The 12509-nt window shown below is 49.6% G+C and overlaps 1 protein-coding gene across 1 annotated transcript; it reads right to left on the bottom strand.

Moving 5' to 3' along the window:
* Nucleotides 1-4806: 4806 nt before the first annotated feature.
* On the bottom strand, nucleotides 4807-12026 carry S100B (S100 calcium binding protein B). The gene is made up of 3 exons (XM_081087855.1): nucleotides 11907-12026; nucleotides 8900-9038; nucleotides 4807-6027 (listed from the first exon to the last, which is right to left on the bottom strand). The coding sequence occupies exons 2-3, from the start codon at nucleotides 9035-9037 to the stop codon at nucleotides 5887-5889; spliced, it is 279 nt and encodes a 92-aa protein (XP_080943981.1). The 5' UTR covers nucleotide 9038; nucleotides 11907-12026; the 3' UTR covers nucleotides 4807-5886.
* Nucleotides 12027-12509: the final 483 nt, after the last annotated feature.

Here is a 12509-nt window from a genome sequence, read left to right on the forward strand (position 1 = left end):
GCAGTGTTTAGCACTTACTTTACATTAAAAAGTAGGGAAAGATCAGTTTCTGGCACGACAGCCTGAGAAGCTCTGTGAACATGCTATTCAGAATAACAGGTGAAAATCACTGTTAAAAAGCCAACCACTTAAAGCCTTTGGAAATGGCGCTAAAGGCATACAGCAAATGAAAAACATCTTTGCATGAAAGTTCAGTAAAAAAACCCAAGAATCTGTTATCTCAACCAAGACTGATCTCAGAAGATCTCTTCCATCCAGCCTCTACTCATGGGATGCAGCCTCTACCTTGGATGAAGTGTCACCAAGAATACAGGGGCTCTGACTGACCTTGTCCAGCTCATAAGTTGGTGGTGCCATTCCAGGAGATGCAGACAGAAGACCTCTGGCTACTGCCCCCCACTCCACTTTAGGAGTGTTCAGCTCCTAAAGCAGGGGTGTCACTCAGAGATGCCTGGGTCTAGCAAGAGAGAAACAACTTATCACTTGCCAAGAGAACTCCAGTAAATCGACAGCTGAATTCTTACCAGCAATAATGGAAGCCAGAAGGCAGGGGGATAACATACTCAAAGAACTCAGAGAAAAAAAAACACCTCAACTAAGACTTTATATCCAGCAAAGCTATCTTTCAAAAGTGGAGGCATAAAACATTCTCAGGTAAAAAGATTGGATTTGTTCCTAGATGACCTACATTATCAGAAATACTAAAGTTCTTCAGGCTGAAAGCAAGTGATTTCAGATGGTAATTTCAATTCACATGAAAAAAACAGTACTGGTAAAAAGGTAAATTATAAGACTATATAAATTGTGATGTCCCTGCTCAGGGGTCCCCAAGATGGTGAGGTCTTCCCTATCCAATGCCTTGCACAAAGTCTAAGTGAGAGGGCGGGCACAATTCCTCTGTAAGGACCATATAGGCAGACAGTTCTGCCTTACCAACCCAGTGCTTCCTAACTTCCTGAGGATGAGAATCACCCGAGTTCTTGTTAAAACAGTCACCAGCCAGACACGGCCCCATCCCAGATCTGGGAGACCTGTCACTTGGGATATTTAACAGGCCCCCAGTAGAGTTTTGTGTGGAAGGAGCTGTGGGGCCCATGTGACTCAGCATTTCCTCCCCAGTGTCTATCCCCAGCCCCTCAGAGGGGAAAATTTCAGGGGCAGTCTTCACTGTGTGAAAGGTTTCCAGGGACTGCATGTTCAATGCGGGGGTTGGGGTGAGGGGGTCTTCAAGAGAGCCTGGGGCACTGGGCTTTGTTCTTGAGGTTGCTGGCCTCAGCCTAGGCTCTACCCCATGTCCAGCCTGTGCCCAACCCTCCCTGCTTTGCCTCCTGCCAACTTGATTGAATGATGTTTATTTTTCACACTCTTTTAAGAAGCCACTCCTTTTCTCATCAAACAGAGGAAAAAGGTTGTGCCAGAATCTCATCTGGCCAGATAGGCAATGATAAGAACCCAAGTTATGTCTGGGTCAGAGAGGGATGAAATCTCCAAAATTAAACATCCTGATCAAGAAAATCTCAACACTATGCAACCAATAAGAAATTGCACATGTAAATTGGCTACTGAGGCTCATGTGATTGTCATCTAAACCCCTAATTTTAACCTTTTGTATTCATCAAAACTTTTTTACTGAATTTGAATCTGATAAATTTGAACTAAAAATAAATAAAAACTCTGAAACAACAGCAATCAAACCCAGGAGCCTCATGGGACAGAGTTATGGGCCTTCCCAGAGCTTCCTGAGAACTATTTCCAGGGCCTCAGCTGGTGTGTGAGAGTTGAAGGGCCCCTCTTGCCTTGGAGACGAGGGTGGGGTCTTGCAGGGTGGAGCTGCAGGGGTGTCCTGCTGGGATATTAACTGCCCACAAGGAAGACATCCAGAGTGGGGCCCCAGGTGGCCTGGGAGAAAATGTACTTCCTTTGGTGGCTGCGGGAGACATGGTCTGCTTAGGACCAATCCTGTGGAGGTGATGATCTACAATTGTGCGTGAGGGCCAGCTGGTAGAGGCCCCTGGGAGACTCCAGGGCCAGAGAAGGCAAGGGGGGCAGGTGGAGCCCTGGCCTGCCCAACCTCAGTGCCCCTCCCCCATTGTTCCCCGGGGTAGGGCCAGGGTGAAAGAGGGAAGAATGGCCCAGGGCTCAGGAATCCAGGGCCTTCCTGAAGTCCCTGTGCATGCTGGGAGCTCTCTGTGGAGACCCCAGGCCACATGTTCCCCCTTCACGATAAAGAGATGAGGATGCCTCCTCTCGGTGGCAGGAAAGTCTGACAGCTGCGTTGCCCAGACTTGGAGCAGGGACAGCAGTACATGCTGGGATGGTCCACATGGTTGAGTGGAGGCTGGGTGCCTGCAGGCCCCAGACCCTTTGACAACACTTGTCAATGCAGGACCAACAAATGGGATCCTCTGCTCGGTCTCCGCCTCTGGCCTGAGAGCCTTAATGCGGCTGTCAGGGACATTCTCTGGGCTACTTTGGCCCTATCTTGTGGATTAAAATAACTGAGGGGGCACAGGGAATTCTGTGTGGCTGAGCTGGGTCAATAGAGATCATTTTAAATGCAGAGTTCCCTCTATAGGGACCTGATTCTCCCTAGAGATGTCTGAGGCAGCGCCCAGTGGCCCATGTGGGAACCATCACCACCCATTCATGGAACCAGACAGTGCCTCTCGGTGAGAGCAGGTCCCTCTCAGCTGAGGACAGGTCAGAGGAGGAGGATGGACATTTACAACCTGGAGCTCACCAGAGTTTGTGCCAGGAAGCCCCCAGGAGTCCCTGAGGATGGCTGTGCAGTGCAGAGGAAGTCTCTTCCTGGGGTAAAGGTACACCATCCCCTGGATGTGGGGTCAGAAGGCAAACACAGCAGCTGCACTCGGCAGGCCCCTTGCTGGCCGGTACACTCCAGTTCTTTCCTCTGCTTAGGAAGCAGGGTGTCATCTGGGAACTGAGTCATCTTAGGATGTTTGGGATCAATAAGGACAAGGGAGGTACTAGGAAGGACCTACTCAATTTCTGGCTAAAGCAGCAGGGCTGTCCTCTGGTGATGAAAGCACGTGTAGAGACGCGGTCTGAAGGCAAGCTGGCCAGGTACAGACACCCCACACGCTACAGCTCAGAGCCAACCTACCACCCACGTCCCTCTCCCTGACCCCTCCGTGCACAGGGTGTATCTATGCTTGCCCTCGGGCTGAGTCCGACAGACTCACTCTTGGCCTCCCCAGCCTGCTCCCCTTCCTGTGTCCCACCATGGCCTAGGACAGGGTGCATAATCTGCAGGGCCCAACGCACAACGAAAATGCCAGGCCCCTCGTCCATAAATTACCAAATATTTCAAGGCAGCAACAGCAGAGTGGACCTGAGCGTGGGCCCGTGGTCCTCCCAGGTTGACCCGTCTGGAGCGGCGGATGGTGCCCCGGACCTCCACTCACACTGGGGTCCTCCTGAGCAGCTCCCAGACTGGCCCAAGTTTCTTCACTGCCGACCCCATCTCTCCAGAGACCCCCTGCTGTTGCCGCCTCTGCTGGAAAGCCCAGGAGCGCCCCCTGCAGGGCTCAGACCCTTTGACAGCACTTGCCAGGGCAGAACCAACAAATGGGCTCCTCTGCTCAACAAAAGGGCCCCACGCCCCTGGGGATAAGGCCGAGTTCCTTTGGCCCCTGACCTGCAGCCATCCCAGCCCTGGGGGCCCTCACTTCCGGCGGTGCCTCCAGCCCTCCCCTGGCTACGTCCCGTGCGAGGGGCTCCTCCACCGCAGGCTTCGCGTTTCCCCTGGGCTGTGGGCACTGCTCCACCTGTTCGGCCGAAGGCTGTCTGCGGGGCCCTGCGGGACAGCTGGGGTCTCTCCGGAGGGGCAGCTGGGGTCTCCCCGGAGGGGCAACTGGGGTCACCCCGGAGGGGCAGCTGGGGTCTCCTCGGAGGGGCAGCTGGGGTCACCCCGGAGGGGCAGCTGGGGTCTCCCCGGAGGGGCAACTGGGGTCTCCTCGGAGGGGCAGCTGGGGTCTCCCCGGAGGGGCAACTGGGGTCACCCCGGAGGGGCAGCTGGGGTCTCCTCGGAGGGGCAGCTGGGGTCACCCCGGAGGGGCAGCTGGGGTCTCCTCGGAGGGGCAGCTGGGGTCTCCCGGAGGGGCAGCTTGCCCAGTCCAGCCAGCAGGCAACACCCCCGAGGGGTTTCTGAAACGGCAGCCACCACCCAGCTTTCTCTACAGGGTCTGCGGGCAAGACCGAGGGTCCTGGAGGGTGACCCCGCGGGAACAAACCCGCCAGAACAGAGACGAACCCCCCGCCCGCGCCCCCAGACTCCGGCAAGGAGACCACGGGGACCCCGGCCTGGGGGGCATAGCTGAGCCAGCGGCGGAGCGACCCGAAGACCTTAACTCAGTGCCAGCGCCACAGCCCGAGCGCCACAGCCCACCTGTTCCTGTTGGGCAGGACCAATCGCAGCTCCCCTTCGTGGCGATTGGTCCAGGGAAGGTCGTCCCAGCTGTTCAGGAGGACCCATGTGCTGCCCCGCCCCGTCCGCCCTCCACGCCCCGCCCCCTCCCCTCGCCCCGCCCCCTCCCCTCGCCCCGCCTCTCCCTCTCCTCCCTGCCCCGCCCGCCCCCGCCACTACGCTGTCCTCTGCGCACCCCGCCCCTCCGCGCCCCGCAGTCTTCGTGAGGTCCGCGTCTCCCGTGCCCACCGGTGCACCCGCCCTGGCCTTGGTGAACGCACTATCTGCAGCCGTGAGGAAAGCCAGGCCCCCTCGACTTTACTCCTCTTCCCATTTTGCAGGTATTTCGTTTTTATTTCATGTTTAACGGCTACGGAGACTTAGCACAGTGCTCTTTTATTAAATGCAAATACAAGCGATCAATGGTTTTATGAAGTCTGTGTCTTTAAATAAAACAGAACAGGAAAAGAGGTGGATAAGATTAATGTGAATTTTCCTGGAAGTGATTTTTAGTATTTGTAACGATTCTTTGAAACTTGATTTATTTGAATTCGTAGATACAGGAGCATAAAGTTCAGCTGTCCAAGTACACTGACTTTGCCAACAGCACAAACAAGTTAGGAGTGACATTCACCAACAGACCAGACACATCAGTAGTAACCCATCATCGCACAGACAGGAGAGGAGGCTCGAGAGGCTAGGTTACTTGCAGTGCACTCATCTCCGGAGAGGCTGGTCTCAAACCTTGGTCCTGGACCTGCCCATCCTCCTGCAAAACGCCCGTCCCACAGATCCGGCAAAGTGTGAGCCTATCAGGAGAATTCCACGGAAGGTAGAATTTTGCTTCTCAGTGTTGATTAGAGCTAAGGTTTCAGTACTTGTTGGTTTATGGGACACGTTTTCCCATTTAGAACTGTTAGCATGAAATATCTACTCAGTAATCACAGCTCACCACAGCAAAAGGGACCTAAATGAGACCATGATTTTCACACCATGTAACTACGTTAGGCTCCATTGGCACTGATGATGAACAACTTTAAGAAATGGCAGCCTTTTCAAAGGTTGGATAGAGCTTTGTGGTTTCCAATGAAGTGGAGACGTAAGGAAACCACAAATGTCCAGAATCCTTTTTGGTAGTCAGTTTTGTGTTTTCTGGGTTAGGATTCTGTATAGCCTAGGCTTTGTGACTGAGAATTGACTTTCCTACATGATATTACCAGGAGTTCCAGGGACCAGTCAGCTAGCACGTATGCCTAATATAGCAGAAGTAATGATGGGGGCCATTAAAAACAGCCCTTGGAAAGAGATTTTCAATTTTTCATTCACAAAGCAAATGAAGCTTCCTAATTGCTATGAACACAGCCAGAAAGCTCAGCTCCTACTAGCCTGCAAGCCCTTACTCTGCTTCCTTGTGTGACCTTCGCCTCTATTACAGGAACAGCGCGGCTGCTTTCTCTAGTTCACTCGTGTTCAAAGAATTCATGGCAGGCTGTGGTAACCATGGCGATGAAGGCCACAAATTCCTGGAAGTCACATTCGCCATCTCCATCGTTGTCCAGTGTTTCCATGACTTTGTCCACAGCCTCCTGCTCTTTGATTTCCTACGAGAGATCAGTCACCCAGCTTGTTTTTAAATGAAATTTAAGGCCATCAAAACATGATTAAAAGTTGGCTGGCTTTAAAAAATCTGTATCAGAAACAACCTAAGATATAAAATGCAAAATACCAGGAAGATTTCTCCTGGGACCAGAGGACTGTTGTCCAGGGGCCTGTGCCTTTTCTATCTTACTTTAGGTCCAGTGGGACCTGGGCTATTTTTGAAGACTGAATGGAACAACCAAGATCTGAAAACCTGCAGGTTGTTATCACTATACTTAAAAAAAGAAGAATAGCATATCGACCAGCCAGAGAATATTATAGGAAAACGTCTTGAAAGGAAAAAAGAACTTTTGCCCCCCCCCCTAAATTTGTCAGTTTCTGTGTGTAGCAGTCCCCACAATGAAGGTTTCCATGGATTTTTATGTTTTGAATTTTTGTTGTTGTTGTTGTTGTTGAAGTAATTCTTTAGCATGCCCTAAATTTGTGAACTCCGTGTGTTCTTTTTGCCACTTGAGCTGCTTTCTAGGTGTCATGGAACATTTTCTGACAGTTCTTCCCAACACAGAAGCCAAGTGAATAGTCTTACAAAGTCTCTGAGGAACAAACAGGGTGCAGGGCCATAACTATGTGAGAATGTGGCATTTTCGCTGAAAAAGAGCATCAGTGCAGGCTGTTCAGAAGAACCATTCCCAGTGCAGCGGAGGTTGGCCTGAGGAAGTCTGGTGTAGTGTTCAGTGGCTGCCTTCAATCTAAAGCATGTAAAAGACTGAGCCCAGCCGGCGTGGCACAGTGGTTGAACCATGAGGGCACGGTTCGATTCCCAGTCAGGGCAATGCCCAGGTTGCGGGCTCGATCCCCAGTGTGGGGCATGCAGGAGGCAGCCATTCAATGAGTCTCTCTCATCATTGATGTTTCTCTCTCTCTTTCCCTCTCCCTTCCTCTCTGAAATCAATAAATATATATTTTTAAAAATAAAACATGTAAAAACTGAGATTCCAGCGGGGGTTGGGCGGGACCTATAAGCATAGGTTGGAAGATAGATGGCAGCAGTGCATTATTTCAATTATACTATAGGTTTGCCTCCTAACCAAAATCACCTTGATAAAGCCAGGCCAACAAACGTTCATGACACCTTGGCATACTTACCTTGAATTACTTATCTTTTATAAATTGTGGTTACCACGTGTTAAGATTTTAAAATCAGTAGCAGTTAACTGGTTTTTGAACTTTCACTGTATGTTAAGCACTTGACAAAAACTATTATTTCATCCTCACAACAATCCTTTTTACAGAAGTAACTGGGACTTCGATTAAGTTAGAAGGCAGGATTGGTGGGACTGAATAATTGAACATGTGAGTGAGGCAGCTGCCACTTGGACTTGACTGCCTGAGAAATCAGTCCCGGAATCAGACTAGGGGATGCCTCCTCTACCCCCTTCCCCCTCCCCCCCCCCCCCCCCCCCCCGCCCCAGCAAGCCTGCAAGTCACTTCCTCTGCTCTGGTGGTGCCATTCAGAGCCTTGGAGTGTTTGAGTGGAGGTGGGGCAGGAGAACCAAGCCAGCTGCAGACAATGGGTGCTGCCCTGATGCTGGAACCTGGGGCTCGTCCTGCACCGAGAGGCTCAGCTGGCTGGGATGGTGGCTCCCTATCACCATCACCATCCCTCAGGATGCTCTGGTGTCTTTCCCGGAATTCGCTCCTGGTCAGACATCCGTGCACTGGTGCATTGGCTGGCCTTCTCCCTGTGTGTGATTGGTCATTTCAGAACCTTGGTTCTGGGTGCTACGGGGAGGTCAGGCACCAGGCAGATTGCAGTTCATTGCCTTGGGGGTGTAAGACTGGTGTGCGATAGAGATGATGGGTGGCTGATCCAAGGGCAGGAGCTAGTGGGTAGGGAAGCGAGTCCTCCATGAGGTGTCTGGGCATTCTTTTACCACAGATCAGAATGGGACCTGTGTGGGGGAGGAGGGCTCATTAGGAGTTCTCATGTAGCTTCCTGAGTTAGGGTCCTCTCCAATGTCTCTTATTCCATGAAGCCCTCTGCAAGCCCCCAGGCCTCCTGCGCTCAGTCAAGTAGGTTGTGGTCCTTCATGGATGTGCCAGCCTGTGTGCTTCCGAAGCAGAGGCCATGTCCTTGGGCCTGTGTCTCCCCAGTAGTGAACATAATGAGTGGTCGCTAAATATTTGCTCAGTGAACGGCATCTTTATCACTTAGGTCCATGGTCAGCAAACTGCGGCTCGCGAGCCACATGCGGCTCTTTGGCCCCTTGAGTGTGGCTCTTCCACAAAATACCATGTGCGGGCGCGCACGTACAGTGCGATTGAAACTTCGTGGCCCATGTGCAGAGTCGGCATTTTGTGGAAGAGCTGGTATTTTGTGGAAGAGCCACACTCAAGGGGCCAAAGAGCTGCATGTGGCTCGCGAGCCACGGTTTGCCGAGTCGCAATTTGCCGACCACTGACTTAGGTGGATGCTAAACATCTAGCTAAAGCTAAAATAGTGATTTTCCCCCAAACAAAAACTTATCTTTAACGTCTTCTTTATATGCACATGGCCCATGATAAGTTGTGAGTCTATTTTCCATCCATTCTGCCATCACTGCTGTAAATCCTTAGATTTTTTCAGAGAAATGTCGGCATTATTTGGAATCTGTACTTTTGCCTTTGAGACAGCAGTTTTTTCTTGATGTTCCTACTACATACAAAACCAATGAAAATGAAGACAACGGGGTGCAAATGAGTTTCCAGAAGCAACCTAGGGGTCCTGAAACAGACCCAGAATCGCCTGCCTGTCTGCCTGGAAGAGGAAGTGCACAGGTGGTTTTAGAGGTGGAGAGGAAAAATGCATAAATTGCCGATTTTAAAAAGACTCACCTCTAAAAAATGGGAAAGCTCGTTGTTGATGAGCTCCTTGAGTTCGGATTTCTTCAGCTTGTGCTTGTCGCCCTCCTTTCCGGAATATTGATGGAAAACATCAATGAGGGCCACCACGGCCTTCTCCAGCTCAGACATCCTAGGGGTCCACAGAGGAAAGATGCCTTCTCATGCTTTTTGCCTTGTTTCACCAAGAACAGTTAACATGTTACCTATGCAGACATCCACCCCGAGGAGGGGGCTGGGCCAGCCTTGGTTCACCGCCAATGTCCAGCTTGGAACTTGCTCAGTGGCCACCAGTCTCCCATCCACCTTTTAGACCCACTCTTCCCGCTTTGCCCCTTTTCTCTGCCCCTGTTGGCTACCTGGACAAGTTGCCAGGCCCTCTGGCTTCTGATTGGGTTTGGCCAATGGGAAACCCCAGCAAAAATATGAAGGCAGCCCTGGCTCATGTGGTTCAGTTGGTTGGGCATCGTCTCGTGCATTGAAAAGTTTCTAGTTCAATTCCTGGTCAGGGCACATGCCTGGATTTGGGGCTCAATCCCCTGTAGGGTGTGTGCAGGAGGCAGCCGATCACTGTTTCACTCTCACATGGATGTTTCTCTCTCTCCCTTTCTCTGTCTCTAAAAATCAGTTTAAAAATCTTTTAAAAATATGAAGGCAGAGCAGTGAAGGAGTTCTGGGATTGATCCCTGCCTCCTACCGTGGGCACCCTCTGCCCTGGCAGGGCCCTACGTCAGTGACAGTGCAGCTGAGCAGAGCAGAGCTGCAAGCTGTTAGAATTAATAAGAAAGAAGTAAGGTGACGAGGAGCCAAATGAGGGTACAAACATCAATAGTAGTCTTATATTCTGTCAATAAACAATTGGAAGACAGGAGGAGAATTCCATTCACACAGCAGCACATACGTATTACTAGGAATACTTGTAGCATGAAAAATGTAGGTCTTTTCAAAAGATTTTAAAGATCACAAAATGTAGGAATTTGCTTTCCTTGAATATGTACATTTAACTCATTTTTTAATAAAAAAAAATCTACTGGAAAAATTAATATGGTAGAATTTCCACACATTTTTTGAAAAAGAAGATCAATGAAAGGTACTTTTGACCTACTAGAAACAAAAATGTATTATCAGGTTATACAGGTAAGCTGGTTCCGCTACAGGAACAGGCAAGTGCAGCGGGAGCCACCGCCAGGTCTTTCTTTAGGATCCAGGGAGGTGCTGCCTCAAGCGAATGGGGGAAAGGCCGCTTATTCCCTCGTAAGTGTTTCTCTGCAGTTGCCAAAGTCAGAAACTTCTGCTTCCCTCAGCACTCAGCTTATACCACGGCCCGTAAACTGAAGAAGTACCTGTTCAAACCTGGGGGTTAGGCACATTTTACAAAGGACAGTTTTTCAGTTGTTTCACAAAACTGAGACACTCGGCCAGAGGAATTTACCAACTTTAGACCTTGAATTCTTCTTATTACAGAATCCTAGTACCATTGTAGTGAAAGATAAATACAAGAGTTACATCTACTTGTGGAAAAATCATTCCCATGTTGAGTATGTCACATCTTAAAAATAACTTGGAATAAAATATTTAAATTTTTATTTCTGACTTCCCAAGGGAAAGAGAAATGAGGGTTTTCATCTTGGCCTGGTTTTTGCTAAAGTCACACCATTAATTATCATTATACTTTGTTTTAAGTCCCTAATAATCAGATATATCATATACAGATGGGACAATTCAAGTGGATGAAAATCTTTAACATTTCCTGCTTTCTTATCCTTTGCACTCAAATTTCAATTATTGATTTTTTTAAAAAAAACAAAAACAAAAACAAAACAAGCCTCAGTTGGTTAGAGTGTTGTCCCAATATGTCAAGGTTGCAGGTTTGATCCCCAATCAGGACACATACAAGAATCAACCAATGAATGCATAAATAAGTGGAACAACAAATCAATGTCCTCCTCCCCTTTCCTCTCTCTCTCTCTCTAAAATCAATAATAATAAAAAGAAACAAAACCAAACCTTTTATATTATCCTGATGCTTCTCAAAATTCATGATGTTTGGGGGAAGAGGAAGGTAAATTATTTTTGTGTGTATGAAGTATGACTAGTGGGATTTTTCTAAAAGGAAAAGCATGGAAAATATACTTCATATGTTTTAAAACTCCATAAAATGTGATTTTCTTTAAAACCATTCTAGAAGTTAATTAATTTATGTTCCCTGTTAAATTCTTCCCGTTGACTAAGAAACAATTGATGGTGTAAAGCTCATCTTTTAAGAGAAATGGAAATCAAATATCCATGTTCCTTTTGCACTTCGTTCTATGTTACTCCTGCTTCAATTAGCCTCTTATTCCTGTGTTAATCTTTTTATGTCGAAAACAAGAGAAGTTTTGGGCTTTACCACGTCGCACATGATGTCAGGGTTCCCCCTAAGGAAGGAGCCCTACCTACTTGAGAAATGATCGGACTGATGAAAGTTAAACCCACCATAAACCCCGATTTCTTTGACCCCATTTATAATTCACTTGTAAAGACCTCTCAGTTTTCATGGAATTTCTGAGTGGGTGCCCAGAGGCCCCGACATTTCCCTTTGAGGGAAACGGGAACAGTGAGAAGCAGTGCGTGCCCAGGGCTGGGGCCGGAGCAAGGGGAGAAAACACTCATCTGTCAGAGAGGGCTAAGCCAGCATCAGGCTGCCCGTCCTCAGCCCTGCGGAAGCAAAAGCCCTCCTCTTCAAAGAGGAGAGAATCGATATTTGCAGTACTTCTGGGGAATTGTCAGCAATCACCAGACCCGAGGTTTCTCCAATTTATGGTAATAAAAACATGGGCAAAATGAACCTCTCGCTGTCTAGGCTTGGGGCCGTCACGTCCACAACGCAGTAGTAAAACCCACACTTTGAAATGCTGCACTTATCCTAAAGGGGCTTTCTGAACTACCACCCAGTTCTCCAACCCACCTTCTGGGATCCCTGCCCACCCCGCCCCCCAAAGAGCAGGCTTTCCCCCCTCACGTGTGATCTTGGTGGCTCTTCGCTCTTCGCGGTCACCTCCTGGCGGCAGCGTCCTGAGTGGCAGGAATGGTGGGGAGGGATGGCCTTTTATTCCTTCCTCTGGGCGTGGGTCCCTTGTGCAGTCCCATTGCAGGCCCAGGCAGCCAATGGGGGCCGAGGGCAGGGTGGGGGTGGCTGCACACAGGGCGGCATTGACCAAGCTGCCACCCGGGGACTGCACTTGGGCCAAGGAAGAAACGGCCTGCAGGGCAGGAAGTGGGGAGTCAGCTTTTTGTGCTATTTTAAATTTACACATGAATATTAATGATCATCTAAAAGCAAGGTTGGTGGTGGGGAGAGGAGAGAGACAGATTAATGGATTCAAACAACACAAATGTTCAGCCAAGAACTTGGAGCGTCCAAGTGCAGGCTGGACCATGCTGGTTTCCAGTGGAGAGGCCCTGAGCCCTCTCCTGTCTCCAGCTCCCCCCACCTGGCCCCCACTAGCTGGCAGGATGCCCCGTGGACATCTGTACCCTGAGTTAAGCAGGGCTGCCTCACGAAGCCACTGAGCTCAACATCAGCAGGGACAAAATAGATACTTGGTTCATTTAGGGGAAAGTC

Source organism: Myotis nattereri (assembly GCF_964212035.1).
Source record: "Myotis nattereri genome assembly, chromosome: 3".
In the NCBI taxonomy this organism is placed as follows: Eukaryota; Metazoa; Chordata; class Mammalia; order Chiroptera; family Vespertilionidae; genus Myotis; species Myotis nattereri.

Bases quoted from the DNA above. Each gene is read 5' to 3' on its own strand.
- S100B (XM_081087855.1), bottom strand. From the start codon at position 9,037: ATGTCTGAGCTGGAGAAGGCCGTGGTGGCCCTCATTGATGTTTTCCAT. The intron at 6,028-8,899 runs GTGAGTCTTTTT...GATCTCTCGTAG, and splicing joins AGCTTTCCCATTTTTTAGAG to GAAATCAAAGAGCAGGAGGC.